Source organism: Carassius auratus, chromosome 32 (assembly GCF_003368295.1).
Source record: "Carassius auratus strain Wakin chromosome 32, ASM336829v1, whole genome shotgun sequence".
NCBI lineage: Eukaryota > Metazoa > Chordata > Actinopteri > Cypriniformes > Cyprinidae > Carassius > Carassius auratus.
The window spans coordinates 21,577,813-21,593,578 of NC_039274.1; the positions used below are offsets into that span (position 1 = coordinate 21,577,813).

Sequence of the window (15,766 nt, forward strand, 5' to 3'; positions counted from 1 at the left end):
CTACAACAGTTGCCTTAAACTATTAATGAGAGCACAAATGAAAACTGAACCCACAGAAAAGGATAGTAACACGTTTTTATTAGTAACGTGCACAGGTCTATGGACTTGTGTCCCAGGAAGCTGCCTCGAGACTCGACAAGTGTTAGATTGATGAGAACAGAACTGACATTATCTGAAGGGTGCAGAGAAACCAACATAGCCTTGAGTAAAGAAAAGAAAAGGTGTCTGTTGCTCAGTCAGCTCTTCAATACAATGAAGTTTTATAAATTCAAGTCTTGCCATTATTACACTTTCAGAAGAGGGAAAAAAAACCTTTGTAAAAAAAAAGAGTCCAAGTGGCAGGATTTCATAACCAACCACATACATTCTGTAGAGAAGAATTAGAGCAGAAAGGGTTAAAATCCGTCATTCAGCTTCTTCAAAGCTAATATCCATTACATCCTTCCTGATAATCATGACAGATTCATTTACTGCCCAGAATAAAAACAGGATGAGAATCGACCAGAAGAATAAAACTTAAAAATTCTGCTGCAGAATTTATTTCCAAGATCCATGAATTTAGACAGGCCTACCATTGAGAAGTCATTAAAACCCCATGTCTACATAGACAGTACCTTAATAATAGCATATACAACTCTACCATGATGATCCTGAAGTCTAGCGGTCCGTCATAATCCGTCTCAACAAGAGTTTTCCAGTGAACTCTATTCGATGTGCAGAGTGCTGCTGGCCAGATCTCCATTCGCACCACCTTTAGAAGTGAGGTATGACGTCCCAAGCTGGGACTGAAGATGCAAGTCACGAGAAGGTCTGCCTCAAATATTTAAAAAGAAAAACAGCAGATGTCCTCATACACACATACAACAAACACACTCTCTCACACACACGCACACACACAGTCAGCATAGGCAGAGCTGTAAGGCAGAGACTCCTAAAGTTTTTCATCCCCTTTAAGTCCGGGACAGACTCTGCTCCCGATGGCTGTTTCCGGGAGGTAAAGAGTCGAGGGAGAGCGGACAGGCAGATGCCACTCAGGGAAGCAGCTGGAAAATAACAAAGCCAAGAAAGTAGAGCGGACTTGAAGAAAGCCCTCGTCCGGATGGTCACCAGAGTCGATGCTGGTGGAGATTTCTGCTCAGGACGGATCGTACGTCTGCCGTGAACCTGAGAAGGGAGCACACAGTGGGGTGGGGTTCAAGTCAACACCGTAAAAGTCATGTTTGCATGTGTTGAATGCTGCAGATCTTTACCGTAGTGCATCCAGCAACGGCAGCAGGTTGAGAAGTGCTGTGTCACTGGGGTCACTAAACCAGGACTTTATAGGTATTGCATTATCTAGGAGCAAAAAAAAACAGTGTTACAAATAATCACACACTTATGGAAGCCAGTTTCTGCCATTGAATGAAAAATTGAAAAATTCAGACTTGCTTCTTGCAATTGCAAGTTTAAAATCTCACAATCATTACTTTTTTTCCCCTTAGAACTGCGTGATATAAACTCGCAATTCAGACTTTTTAAATAATAAAAATAGTGAAAGGCTCATAATAAAAATAAAATAAAAGTAATAAAATAATTCTCAAAATCTATTTAAAACGCAATGGTGGGATCATGTATTAAGGTTTCTGGATGTTTTATGAAGGTAAACTTACAAGACTTTTCCAACACCTTTTTAAAAGCAATTAAAGAAAAAAATAAATAAATCGAGAACAAAATACGTCAACACATTCTCTAGCTTCTTGATTCATTTCAATTGAGAGAAAAACAATCAGAACAGTGAGATATAAACTCGCAAGTTCTTCTGAATTCTGATGTTTATTTCTATTAGATCTTGCAAATTCTGACTTTTTTTCTTGAAATTCTCAGAATTTAAATCTCATTTTAATGTTATAAAGAGCTATGAAGTCCAATTCTAAGGAAAGTTATATTTTACAAATACAAGTTTTTCTTTTTGACATTCTGCCTTTATAACTCAATTGCAACTTCATATCATGCAAATCTGATCATCTTTTTATGTTTTTATTCAGTGGAGGAAACAGGCTTACAGTCATATTCAAAACAAACACAATCTAGGAGAGAAGGATCTTTTCTCAGTTGACTATTATTAATCTAAATCCATACATTGGAGTCTAACAGTGAAACAAAGTCCTCACAAAAGTTATGTAGAGCTAATCATGTATTGATCAGTTCTTCTAAACTGCTCCTCTAACGTATGAAGTGGTATTGACTGACTGGAGCTTTTCTTGAAGAGTCATGAAATACTAAACTACATTTTCTTGTATTGCACTCTTTAAAAGACAATAGCTACATTTACATTTATCGATGGCTCAATCGGATTGAAAAGCCTTCATGCAAACACCTCAATCAAACTGTCGCCTGCATTAAAATGGTGTAGATCTGGAATAATCAACAGAAACACACTATTTCTGAGTCAGAATAAAAAGAATAAAACACGTGAGCTGCATGTTTACACAGCTTTTACGTCATATGAACATGTGTCTGTTTACTTATGACTCTTAGGAAATATTCAGTTTCATCAAGTTCACAAATATTTGCTCTAAAAGCTCTCGTCACATACATGTCAGCTTTTTTTAAGACATGACCCTTTAAGTAGATTTGCAACCTGAAGTACAGATTAGATTCAGACATGATCAATCAGTTTACAGCCAGCTATATAATATACTTCCAATATACTAAGTGATGCATTTCAGAGTCAAATTAACAGGGGGCTTGATTTCATCCGAACTATTTGGATTCTGTAAAGTTGTCTTTAGTTTATGTAATATAATATATAAACCCAATATAAAATCTGATGTGTGCTTAGGGTTTTGCGTGAAATGGCTTAAAGTACACAAGCACAGACATCATGAAGAGAGACCAGCTGGACAACCGCTCACACATACACACACACACACACACAAACACATTAATCCTGCAAAAACACACGTGTGCTACTGAAATCAGGTCTAATTTTACCTGGATGACTGCGATATGCTCCCGGCGAGTTGTCAAGAATGACTATACTTGATAAGTCGTCATGTACAACGGACAGGTCTTTAATATAACTACCTGAATCCAGCGTACAGTGCTGCACACGATAAAGACAAAACAAAAAGAAGAGAAAATATTAGACATACTTTCACGTTTTCTGCCTTTTGCGTACTCCTCATAGCGAATGTTGATGCAAAATGAAACCTCAAGAGTTCTAGCGGTCACCTGTCTGTAGTATCTTCTTTTGAGCAATCCTTTGTTGTTATCCAGTTTATCAGCTACTGCAGAGCCGTAGATCTCCATACTAGCAGTGAACACCACCAACTCATACCACTGACTGACCACCTCCAGGAAGAAGTCCACATGAGGCCTTTTATGCACAAAGAATCGCACCGGATGTTTGTCTATTACCACCTGAAACACAACAACAGCTTATACGAGAAAAATTAAAACAAGACATTTGGAGTTTCTTCTTTTTTTTTTACTAGGGATGAAACAACAGTCACAAATGGTTAATGGATCATAATAATAATAATAATAATAATGCATTACTATGTTCATGTATTAATGTTATTAAAATTGTAATTTATTATGTTTTAATATTGAAGTTTCTTAAAATTATTTTTTTTAAAAATAAACAACATTTTCATTATTGTAATTTAAATTAAAATATAATATTAAACTAGTATAATTACATTAGTAATACTTGATCATTTCATTCATGTTGATAATTATTAGATTGTAATAATATAATAAAAATAATACCATTACTTTTATTATTGATCTATTATTATATTTTAATATCAATATTATTATAGTATTTTATAATAAAATGAAGAAAAAAAAGATTGTTATTGTATTTTTTATTAAAATATATTATAAAAATATATAATACTGGATCATTTCATTAATGTTGATTATCATATTGTAATGATATAATAAAAATTATGATATTACATTTATTATTTATATATTATTATATTTTAATATTGTTATAGTATTTTTGTGTTATTTTATAAACAAAATATACTAATATATATATATATATACACATACAATTTATTAATATAATTATTTTATATAATACCACTCTACTAACGATAAAATTAAATTAATGAAATGTATTTGTTTTGTGAGAGCAACAGAGCAGCTGATGAGATATTTTAGATCCAAGCATAAAGAAAAACTGACACTTCCTGGTTTTCAGTGAGCGCGGTAACCTTTGTTTATAGATGTGCATTTTTAATACTGTCAATTTTAAAAGCTTATTAAAAAATGATTTGGTCTTACTTTAAGGATGAAGTCTGGCGGTGTTCCCGGCCGCACTGTAGGTCTGAGAACACCATCGTGATGCGAGTGGATCAACGTCTCGTCCAGATCTAAAACTAAGATCTTTCGCTTCACGGCGTCTGGACAGAAACACAAGCACAAACTCACGTTGCTCAGATGAAAACTCTGCACACACTCAGATCAGGCCTTTTGTTGTCATACCAGTAACTTTTATCTTGAGGAGAGGAAAAGAAACACTCACTGAGTCTGTTTCTGGAAAGAGGTGACAATGGTAAGATGTCGTAGCGCACTGTTTGATACTGGATTATCTAGAACAGGAAGGAGACAGCAGAAGACAATGAACACCCCTTTTACAGTTTATTCAGCTTGCTATAATGGATTGAATGACATTTTTTACAACTAATAAATTCCTAACTTTTAAGAACCTGCTAGTCTCTTAGGAAAAGTGAATTAAGGACATTTAAACAGAGCTCGTCTATATCTGAAGCAGGCAGAACTAGACGATTCAGAATTAAGATGAAATGCGAATGAAATCTTGAATCCATAAACAGATTTGTAAACCCCAAATTTTCCGTTTGTTAAACTAAACGAATAACGAATGAACAAGCCATTTTCCCATTTCTCATTATTGAATTCTAAATAGGAAATGAAACGATAATTTAATTTTAATTTCGCAACTTAGTGTTAAATTTAGTATTCATTTTACATATTAAAACTAGTGTATGAAATGGCAAATGAAAATTATGTAATTTAATTTTCATTTTGCACCAAACGTTGCGCAAATGTATTGGAAAATGTCAATGTAAATACAGAAATGCATTGCCATTTTACATATTGCATTGTCATTTTGCATATTACATTCCAAATTGAATATTGCTACCCATATGTTTCCATAGGGGCCGGGTGAGAAAAAAAACCCTTTCCAATATTTCAAATTTGGACTGCAATACCTAGTTCAACCACTCGGTGTCAATCACCTTTAAACATCATTTTCAAATGAATTAACTGAAAGTAAAAAGTTTTCTCAGTGCCTGAGTTTTGGCAGTGCATCACCGAGCGTCACTCCCAGGTGATCGAAAATTTTCAAAAAGGCGGGAGCTGGTTGTTGAAGACACGCCCACCTAGCGCGACAGCAGTGGCAATCCACATGTCACTCAAGTGGCCACGCCCTTAATTATGTAGAACTTTAACCCCTTAAGTGTCACCCCCCCTTTTTGGGGGTAGAGCTGAAAAGGGCATGTCCAGATTCAAATTAATGTAATTCTGGAACGGTTTGGAATATGAACCTAATTGTGGGCTCGTTTTTAAAAACACACTTGGAAGTTTCTTGTACATGTGAAAGAAGTTGAATAAAATGTAAAATAAAAAAGTTATAGTTGTTTAAGTTTGTTGTAATAAAAAAATAATAATTTAATATTTATTAATATTTTATAAAAAAAAAAAAAAAAGTATGTGTTGAATTTAATTTCATGTCAAATGAAAAGCCTAAAATCTAAAGAAGTTGTGTTCCAAATTTGACATTGATATCACAAAAAATGAGGTTTCTGTGTTATTTTTAGTTGCTATACCAACAATGTCCACTAGGTACTATTCATGCTCCTTGTATGAATTGTAATGGACGACTGATTTGATTTTTTTTATTCAAACAGCAATAAAACATTCTAGATAGGTTGTAAATGATTTTTTAATCAAACATAGCTACTAGAGTGTTGTTACAGAAACTTCATACATGATCATGATCATATTATCACATCATATTATGATCATACATGAAATTGACATTCATTTAATTTTTTACTGAATACTTGCAACATCAATCATAGATATACAAATATACATATTCAATTTATTCTCAAATTTTTTTATAAAAACTAGAAAAGATGTTTTGTCTGAATTATTGGCAGCCAAAAGAATATAAGAAATATATACTTTCGTGATTGTATATGTATGTATCAGCTTTTTGTAACAAAAGGCAACTACTTTTTTTTTTTTGCAAAATTTTCTTGTCACAAATTAATGAATTACTGTCACTACATAATTTTAAATATAAAACAGTGGTCAAATATAAAAAATACAACCTCTAAGGTCTCCAATGATATATAGTTTGTCAAGATTAGTTTAGGTTTAGTATAGAATATTACGGTTTTAAATATGCAATGGCTTTGGGCCCACCGGTGGGCCAGTGACACTTAAGGGGTTAAGGCTTAATATAATTTAAACGGATGAGTTATAAAAAAAATTCACCCCCTTCACAGTTGTCATGAAGGGTAAAATTAGCAATATAGACAAAATAATTTTTTGCACCAGGCTGTAAACATGTTTTTTTCTGCTGTAAAGTTGGGCATTTTAACATGGGGAGTCAATGGGATTCACGCTCTTTTGCAGCCAGCCTCAAGCTGCCAGTTGATGAATTGCAGTTTAAGTTACTTCCTCGTTAGCTTCACAAGAGAGAGCAGGATGTTGGCGCTCGGTTTTGGCAGATAGAGAACATGTTGGAGGATCTTCTCCTAATATAAAACCTATTCCACAGCAGGTATAATCAAAACCTTCTGCAATGAACTCAAGAGGTGTGGGACCCTTCGCCTCGGCCCACTGCTCACCACAATGTGGTTACTCTTCCTCTCTTTCTCCAAATCCCTCTCTTCTGAGCTATCTTTAGCCCTCCCAGCTGTCTAACAGTGTCAGAGGAACTTGGGAGAGAGCACAGCACTGCCAGGGTGACTTTGAAAAGGGGGCAGTTTATTCCAAACCTGATTTAGGCCTCAATCATAATGTTGGGTCAGACTGATCCGACCCGATGTCTTTTCGTAACTGTAACACAATGTCTAGTGAAGTGTCTGCTGCTCCAGTGTCCATATCACAGTCCCAGACCAGTAATGCCTCTAATATAGCTGCGTCTTAATGATCATCTTCAAGATTATTATACAACTGGCTCGCTAAAGCCTGCTGTGCCCAGGCGGATTACAGCCTGGTTTCCAAACCCTAGTGTTTACATACTCTGAGCTAAAGCATGTGATTCAGTTATCAGCTCATTCTGAAAAACAATGAGCTATTTGATATTGTCATTATATTACTTAGTCATCAATTATAAATATTTATAATATCATTACATTTTTTTATTATTTTAAACTGATCTTACCCTGATCAATATTGCTTTAGGCTTACAGTAAAAATGTCAAATAATTTAATACAATCGAATGCATCTTTTAGTTTGAGTAGTTATAGTCAACATTTTTAATTATCATCTTATTTCATCAAATATTTATTTTAGATTTCAGTAAAAATAAAATAATAATTATATTATAAAAAAATATATATTTTTATTAGTTTAATAGATTTTGCTCCACAGTAAAATTATGCATTGTATGTAAATTTGTTGCCAAGCAATATTTTACACTAATGGCATGAATGACCCTCATTAAAGTGTCACATTAACTAATTTCAGGAGTTGACAAACCTGCTGTCATTAGTTTTTAATTTAACTTATTTAATTTAATTCAGTTAGCTGCCAAGTCAACATGATCGTTTTATTTTCATCTAATATTTCTTATTTAAAATGTATCTAAATTAAATTATTATTATTATTTTTTTTTAATAAAAAACATTTTAAAAGTTTTATTTTTGGTCAATTATATACAGCTCATAACTAAACTTATATAATAAAAGTACAAATAAGTAACTTTGGAGCCAAGTCAATTCTTATCCTGATTTTGCTCGACAATAATATCACGTCATATATACACACATCTTTTTTTTATACATTAACTATTTTATTTATTATTTAATTTTGTTTCCAAGTAATATATTTTACACTAATGGCCCACAGTAAAGTGTCACATTAACTGATTTCAGAAGCTGACAGACCTGCTGTCATTAATCATTGCAGGTTTAATCAAGTGTAACACATTGATAACCAGTAAGCCACTGCTCTTCTCTAGCTGTGCTGTTGACAACTCAACAAACGTGTTTAAATAAAGACTCAAAAGGTTGAAGGATGTGGTTTCTCAGAGGACAAAATAACCCCTCGCTGTGTCCCTAAAGAAGACAAACTCACCCCAGAGAGGAGTCTGCTGTCTCTTTCAGGCACCAGCGTTAAAGTTGAGTGTCGTGTCATGCAACAGAAGTGGCTCAGAAGTGTAAAAGTGGCTGTTTTGGCGATTGACTCACCGTTCGTATGTGCTTCCTGAGGATGTACAAGAACAAGCTCCATATTCTGGAGGTCAGTGCGAGGAAAGAGCGCGCGCCGAGCAGACACTGGCGCGTCTTGATCATGTCCACCATAACACCAGAGTCCGAGAGGAGGGATTCACACCGGAGACACGACACACCTGTGGAGGAAGGTGAGACCCGCCGAGCTTTCAGAGCTTCACACCGGAGCGTCAAACCGACTGGAGTGTCGAGCAAATGTCTCCGTGCTGCCGAGAGAAGCGCGAGCGTCCATCCGCTGCGGCTTTTAACAGCACCGTGCGCTTTGCGCCTCTTTCGGAGAACCTTGGGGTGAAAGCGAAAAGAAAACGCGTAGTTTCTCACCTCTGACAACAGTTTAAAGCCAATACGGTAGAGCAGCGCGAGCCGCCATCGCTCCCCTGACGTCACTTCCGCGCGAGGGCATGAAGTTTGCGCTCACGTGGCCGCGGAGGTTTCAAACGGACTCGCTTTCAGTCAGGATTCAAAGCGTTCGAATCATAACAGTCGCGAAGATCCACCACGTCACTTGAAAACTGTAATCCGCTACTGTTTCCAAATCATAGAGTAACCGTTAGATAAAACATTTCAGAGAATATTAACAGACTTATTTAGATTACTTTTTATCACATTGATTTAAATAGGATAATCTCGTAGCCTACTATATCGATATAAAATGCAAATAAAAAAAGAAAATATATTAAATTAATTTTTAGTAGCATAATAACGTTACATTAAATCAATGTTTCCCAAACTGGAACCTTGATTTAATGTAATGTTTCTTAAAGGAACTGCAGGGGTTTCCAAAGTATTTCAAAATAAAACACTAAAATGTTTACCTGCATGTGTGGCCAATGTCAGAGAACAGTTAATATGCAAATGCTACTTATTTTATATTACCTTGAAATCTCTTAAACTTAAAATAAATATATTAGGCAAAAGAGATTTGGCTGACAAAATAATAATAGTTTTGGGAAGATGTCTACATTACATGTAAATAATAAGTGGATTTGTGCATTTTAATGTTTGAAAGAAAACCCTTCCAAAGGCCTTCCTTAAATAACCTACTGAGTGATAATTAATAAGTCATGTGTTCACCAGTAGTTGCTGCATTAAGGAAGCACTCAAGTTTTGCAATACTAAAATTAATGATTTTGGTAAATAGTGGTCCAATGCTGTGATGAATCGACTCATGAGATTCAAATCTTTCGAATTTGTTCACCAAAAATATCTGTTCAGTAGCTCTTCTGCATGTTACATTGTTGCATCTTTTTCTGAGTTCCCAGTTATTCACTTGTTGCCCCAAAGATATTTTGAAGAATGTTGGCAACCAAACAGTTGACGGTAATCACACGTCCATAGTATTCTTTTATTTTATTTCCTATACTGTGTAAGTCTATGGCTACCGTCAAATGTTAGGCTGCCAACATTCTTCAAAAATACTTTATTTGGTGCTCAGTAGAAGAAAGAATCCTGGAAAGAATTGGAAAGAAAACTTTCATTATGAATTTATTTATTATGAATTCATTTATTGTAATATTTTTTAGTTTGGAGAATCATTTTTAATCTCACATGGGATAATCACAATCAAGCAATAAATTGAAATATGTTCAAGTGAGGTTTTTTTTTTTTTTGATCCACCAATTTTCCTACCAATACAAAAACTGCATAACATTAACTTGGTTCATTGATTCATATCCGTCATAAAGCATTCTCAGAGCTGGCCTTGTAATAGTTCATAGACAACAGACAGGCGCAGACTTTATGATTCATGATGATATAAAGAAGATGGTTATGACAGGTTAAGGTCTTCATTCACACATCAAGATCGTCATCTGGATCCTCCTCGTCGAAGTCGTCGCTAGCATCCGGCTCGTACACGATCCTCCCGGAGCCAGGAGCCGGCCTCAGAAGAGCCGATTTCCTAAAGGGAAGAGAAAAAGACATGGACTGAGCATGAAACACTTTCTAGATCGTTTCTAGAAAATAAGCATTTATAACCAGTGTTGCTATTGTTGACAAACTAAACATATTAAAAAAAAATAATTCCCTGAAATAAAATGTAAATGTTACATAAAATAAAATACAATCAATATTCAAATTAAATGTTAAAAATGTAAACTTAAGTAATTAGAAATGATGCCCGGGCAACTAACTGAAATAAAAATGCTGGAAAAAGTAAAACTGAGCTAAAATTCTTAAAACCAAAATATATTTAATTATATTAGATAGAAATATAAAAAGATGGAAGCAAAAAAATTAAATTAAAAAAAGCACAGAAAATTACAAAAGCTTCAACTAAAATTAAAATGAAAACTGAAAAGAAAAAAAAAGAAAAGCTAAAGTGATAGAAATGTGATGGAAAAATATATATATATATAAAAAAAGTAAATACCTAAAAAAAAACAGTTGGGATCTTAAATTGAAATAAAATTAAAGCTAAAAAGAATTATAAAACACTTATAAAATAATTATAAAAACACTAAAGCTAATAAAAATGGCAAAAGCACATCAAAATATTAAAATGTTAGCTAAAATTAAAATGATTTTTTAATTCAAATAATTAATAGGAACTATAATATCAATAATACTACAACTCGGTTTACAACAATTGAGGTTTAAACTAAAATAAAAAGTAAAATAAAAAAATAAAAGCATATAACATTACTAAATTTTCAACAAAACTTTAAAATGAATACTGAAAAGCAAAAGTGATATAAATGTGGTACAAAAGCAAAATATAATAAAAACTATGAGAGTAAATAACATTAAAACAACACGGTTTACAACAGTTGGGGTCGAAAATAAAATAAAAGCTAAACTAAAATATATATATATAAAAAAATAATAATAAAAAAAATGGCAAAGCACAAAAAATTACAAAAAAAAAAAAAAAAAACTAAAATATATTAGTATATTAATAGTACTAAAACATCAGTGTTGAGGAGAATTGAGGTCTCTTACTTCTGTTGACTGAACACAAAGGGCAGTGCCACTTTCTCCTTGGCTCTTCTCTCGTCCTCCGACAGACGCAGGTTGAACGTCAGGTTTGACGTGGGATCGGTCTGAGGAGCAGATCACAGTAACAACACAAGACCTCCAGCTGAAGCTGCTCTGAAAACCAAAGCGGCTTTGCTCACCTCACACACGTCTGGCTCTTTCTGTCCACGTCCAGGCTGACGTGGTTTGGCCTGCACTGAAAGAGTCGCGTCCTCGGACACACTGAAATACTCTTCCTAGACATCGATTTCCACAGATGATCAGTTTATAATCTCATGTTTATTCAGACTCAAATCTCACGTTTTACCTCTTGCATGACTTTGCCGGACTTTGTGCGTCTTGTGGTCTTTGCCACAGAATTGCGTTCATTGTCTGCAGGTGCCACAGAGATAACAGTGCTGGCCAAGTGGCACACGATACCCACAATGCCTTGCTGATGCAAATCTGAATGCAGGAGGCCGATGATAGTTTTAATAACTCCTCCTAGTAGTCAGTGGAAAAAAAAAACTAAGAACAGCATTCGTTTTCCTAGATCTTACAGTGTTTATAGATGCAGCACATTTCTGGGGAAAAGCGAAATGCGTCACCTTTCCTGAGCTCTTGAAGTGTCTGGCTGAAGACAACAGGGTCATGATGTCTCAAAACCATCGAGAGAGAGTCAACAACAAGCACTGATGCTTTGGCTCGCTGCGTGTCTTTGAAGAGCTGAGTTATGTGTTGAGAAGTGAACCGCTCGACGGTGAAAGACGATCTGCGCGTCCAGCCGAGAGGATCCGGGAAACCCTTGTGAAAATGAAGCCTTTAAACAGATCAGATGAAACATTTCAGATGCAAAACAATTGCATCAACTATAATTAATAGACTGCACATACATAAGTGTTACCTTAGCAAAACAACAAAGATTATAAACTTCATAAAATGTGCATACTTTGGCATTTCGCTTGATAATATGACTAATATTAATGTACTATGCCTAAAATCTGATACTTTTCCTATTTAAGCCATTAGGACATCAAAAAATGAATCTGTCACTAGATGCCAAGGCTGAAATATGAATCATTTATTACTACAAAATTGGCACAAAAGAGAATGTGAACAAACAACAGGGAAAATATTTGTAGTTGCAACTTGCAAATAATAAAAAGTAACTAAAAATACTGTACACACAGTTAGGATAATTAATTAATAAATTAACAATACTTTTGCTGGTGTTTATGCACTTAAATGCATACATGGAAGAACACAATGGTAAATGCAAATAATAAAATGTTTCAAAATAACCAGGCTGTGCACATTTTGGCACAGATTAATCACTAACTTTTGTCACTTGATCCTATGGCTGATATTAATACAACATAATATTTCTGCTGTTGATTGTACACAATGTCATACATAGTCATGGAAGCAATTTAGCAAAACAACCAGATTTATCAACAACAACAACAACAACAACAACAAAAAGAGGTTTTATTATATCAAAGGCTGTGCATATTTTGTCACAAATTAATCTGTCACTTGATACAATTGTTAATATTAATAAAACAATAATTTTGCTGCTGTTTACGCACTTACAAAGGTTATATGAATAAACACTAACGAGAAATAATGGTAAATGCATAAAATAAAAAGTAACTATTGTTGTGCATACTGGCAAATATTCTTCAGTCACGTGATATTATGGCTGATTTGAATGACATATAATACTTCAGCTGTTGTCAAAATTAATGATATTACTCTGCATTTAAAAAAGTATTCTCCTGCATGATGCAAACCCAGTGCACTCTAACACTGAACGACTTTGAAGTGCATGCTAAATGACAGACTGTAGGTGCAGCTGAAATGTGACAGTAACACATGTGATGTTATTATGAGCATGTCTCAGTCTCTATCAAGAGTAGTGTGTATGAGCTGAACTCTCTCACCTATGCACACAGCTGCTGTCCAGACCAGCACACACTTCTGCTTCAGGACTCTCGAAGCCCAGCACATGCACGTCCTCGCCCCTTCAGAGATCAAAACACAGATCACACATCACACGAAGTGTAACAACGATATAATGGAGGTCAACTGAAGCCTTCTTGCCTCTTCAGTGCTGCATTAATGAAGCACCGGAGGAGTCCTCTACCGGAGCACTGCACGGTGTCTGAAACACACATCAACAACACCTTCAGCTGTGTGTGGAGGGATACACACGACACTGATGTGAGCTCACGAGACGATGATGTTACCCTCCACGAGGATGAATCCTCCTCCAGTCTGAGTCACATCCAGCAGCATGATCCGAACCAGCTCTCTTCAACGAGTCTGACGAGATAGTGCGGTTTATTATCACATCCTTGGGCTACTGATGAAACATGACGGATCCAAACAGCCTGGCTTTATAGAAGAGTTATGATATTATCTACGATCAACACGAGTTGGATTGAATAAACAGGCTTCTTCTTCTTCTTCTTCTTCTTCTTCTTCTTCTTCTTCTATGGCTGTTTCCAAACTTGAGTAATGCATCACCGCCACCTATTGTACAGTAGTATGAACATATATTATATTATATTATATTATATTATATTATATTATATTATATTATATTATATTATATTATATTATACACACACACACACACACACACACACACACACACACATATATATATATATATATATATATATATATATATATATATATATATATACAAACTCATGCATGTATATATTTAAGATATGTTATATTTTAAATATAATATAATATAATATAATATAATATAATATAATATAATATAATATAATATAATATAATATAAAACCTGTTCATACTACTGCACAATAGGTGGCAGTGATGCATTATTCAAGTATTATATTATATTATATTATATTATATTATATTATATTATATTATATTATATTATATTATATTATATTATATTATATTATATTTAGTGCTGTCAAACGATTAATCACATCTACAATAAAAGTTTTTGTTTTCATAAAATATGAGTGTGTATTGTATATATTTATTATTTATATATAAATACAAACACATGCATTTATATTTTTAAGAAAACAATTTATATTTACATTTACATTTACATTTAGTCACTCAGCAGACGCTTTTAAACCAAAGTACTTACAAATGAGGACATCGGAAGCATTTAAAATACAACAAAAGAGCAATGATATATAAGTGCTATAACAAGTCTCAGTTAGCTTAAACACAGCACACTTAGCAAGGGCTTTTAAATAATGTAATAAATAAAAAGAGTTAAAAATAGTCTAAAAATAGAATAGAAAAAGAATAGAGAAAGCTAGTGTTAGAGGTCTTTTATATATATATATATATATATATATATATATATATATATATATATATATATATATATATATATATATATATATATATATATATATATATATATATAATGAATGAAGAGAAAATAGAATACAAAATGATTAGAAAGGTAGTTTTATATATATATATATATATATATATATATATATATATATATATATAAGAATAGAATTTGAGTAGTGAGTGCTAAAGTTAGAGGCAAATAAAGATGGAAGAGATGTGTTTTATGACGATTCTTGAAGATGGCTAAGGACTCAGCTATACCTGGATTTAGTTATATTATATGTTATATGGTAAATTAATAAAATTATATAAATATATACTTGGAAATACGTGTATATATATTCAAAATACATACTGCAAGTTTATAGTGCTATTCATGATACAAATCATTGCAAAGCAACTTTACAGAAAATTATGTTTCTATAATATATTTAGTAGTAGCTTATCAGCGGTGACGGTCGGTAATGTAGCTAAATATGTACATTATATATATACATAATAAATACACACAGTGCACATGCATATAGTATGTAAACAAAAACTTTTATTTTGGATGAGATTAATCGTAAATATTCACCTTAAATAGGGTAAAAAATATATATATAGATGTTGTTTTAGTGTTTATGGCCTACTTGGGAGCCTGTGGCACCTAAAATACTGAAAAACCCTTTGCTTAACAGATTTGATCCTTTAACCATTAGTATTATCAGATCTGTTGTTTTTAGCCTCTAAGTCTGAACATCTCGGTGCAGAGCAAGGGTATTTTTATCTTAAAGACAGTAAAGCCCTTTAATCGTCTGTCTCCTCGAGGACCAACACAGTGACAGCTCAACATTGCCCTCTATCGATTTTATACAGAACATGGGAGGGGAAAAAATATAAAATAAAAATAATAATAATAGTAATAATAATAATAAAAATCCTGTTCTTGAGTTTTGAAAAAATAAAAATGACTAAT

The 15,766-nt window shown here is 33.5% G+C and overlaps 2 protein-coding genes across 2 annotated transcripts; both read right to left on the minus strand.

Annotated features, from left to right (window-relative positions):
* Positions 1 to 58: 58 nt before the first annotated feature.
* Positions 59 to 8,993, minus strand: LOC113051829 (CTD nuclear envelope phosphatase 1A-like). Its single transcript, XM_026215956.1, has 7 exons — positions 8,446 to 8,993; positions 4,520 to 4,586; positions 4,279 to 4,397; positions 3,214 to 3,402; positions 2,974 to 3,085; positions 1,251 to 1,335; positions 59 to 1,164 (listed from the first exon to the last, which is right to left on the minus strand). The coding sequence occupies exons 1-7, from the start codon at positions 8,557 to 8,559 to the stop codon at positions 1,104 to 1,106; spliced, it is 747 nt and encodes a 248-aa protein (XP_026071741.1). The 5' UTR covers positions 8,560 to 8,993; the 3' UTR covers positions 59 to 1,103.
* Positions 8,994 to 9,957: 964 nt separating this feature from the next.
* On the minus strand, positions 9,958 to 13,948 carry elp5 (elongator acetyltransferase complex subunit 5). The gene is made up of 8 exons (XM_026215957.1): positions 13,692 to 13,948; positions 13,546 to 13,606; positions 13,386 to 13,466; positions 12,051 to 12,262; positions 11,771 to 11,946; positions 11,604 to 11,699; positions 11,428 to 11,528; positions 9,958 to 10,387 (listed from the first exon to the last, which is right to left on the minus strand). The coding sequence occupies exons 1-8, from the start codon at positions 13,738 to 13,740 to the stop codon at positions 10,279 to 10,281; spliced, it is 885 nt and encodes a 294-aa protein (XP_026071742.1). The 5' UTR covers positions 13,741 to 13,948; the 3' UTR covers positions 9,958 to 10,278.
* Between the last annotated feature and the right edge of the window lie 1,818 nt (positions 13,949 to 15,766).

Excerpts from the sequence above, each read along its gene's own strand:
- LOC113051829 (XM_026215956.1), bottom strand. The coding sequence starts at position 8,559 with ATGGTGGACATGATCAAGACGCGCCAGTGTCTGCTCGGCGCGCGCTCT. Across the intron at positions 4,587-8,445 it reads TCAGGAAGCACATACGAACG|ATAATCCAGTATCAAACAGT; the intron begins GTGAGTCAATCG and ends TTCCTGTTCTAG. Across the intron at positions 1,165-1,250 it reads CCGTTGCTGGATGCACTACG|GTTCACGGCAGACGTACGAT; the intron begins GTAAAGATCTGC and ends CTCCCTTCTCAG.
- elp5 (XM_026215957.1), bottom strand. The coding sequence starts at position 13,740 with ATGCTGCTGGATGTGACTCAGACTGGAGGAGGATTCATCCTCGTGGAG. Across the intron at positions 13,607-13,691 it reads AGGATTCATCCTCGTGGAGG|ACACCGTGCAGTGCTCCGGT; the intron begins GTAACATCATCG and ends TGTGTGTTTCAG. Across the intron at positions 11,529-11,603 it reads AAGAGCCAGACGTGTGTGAG|ACCGATCCCACGTCAAACCT; the intron begins GTGAGCAAAGCC and ends TCTGCTCCTCAG.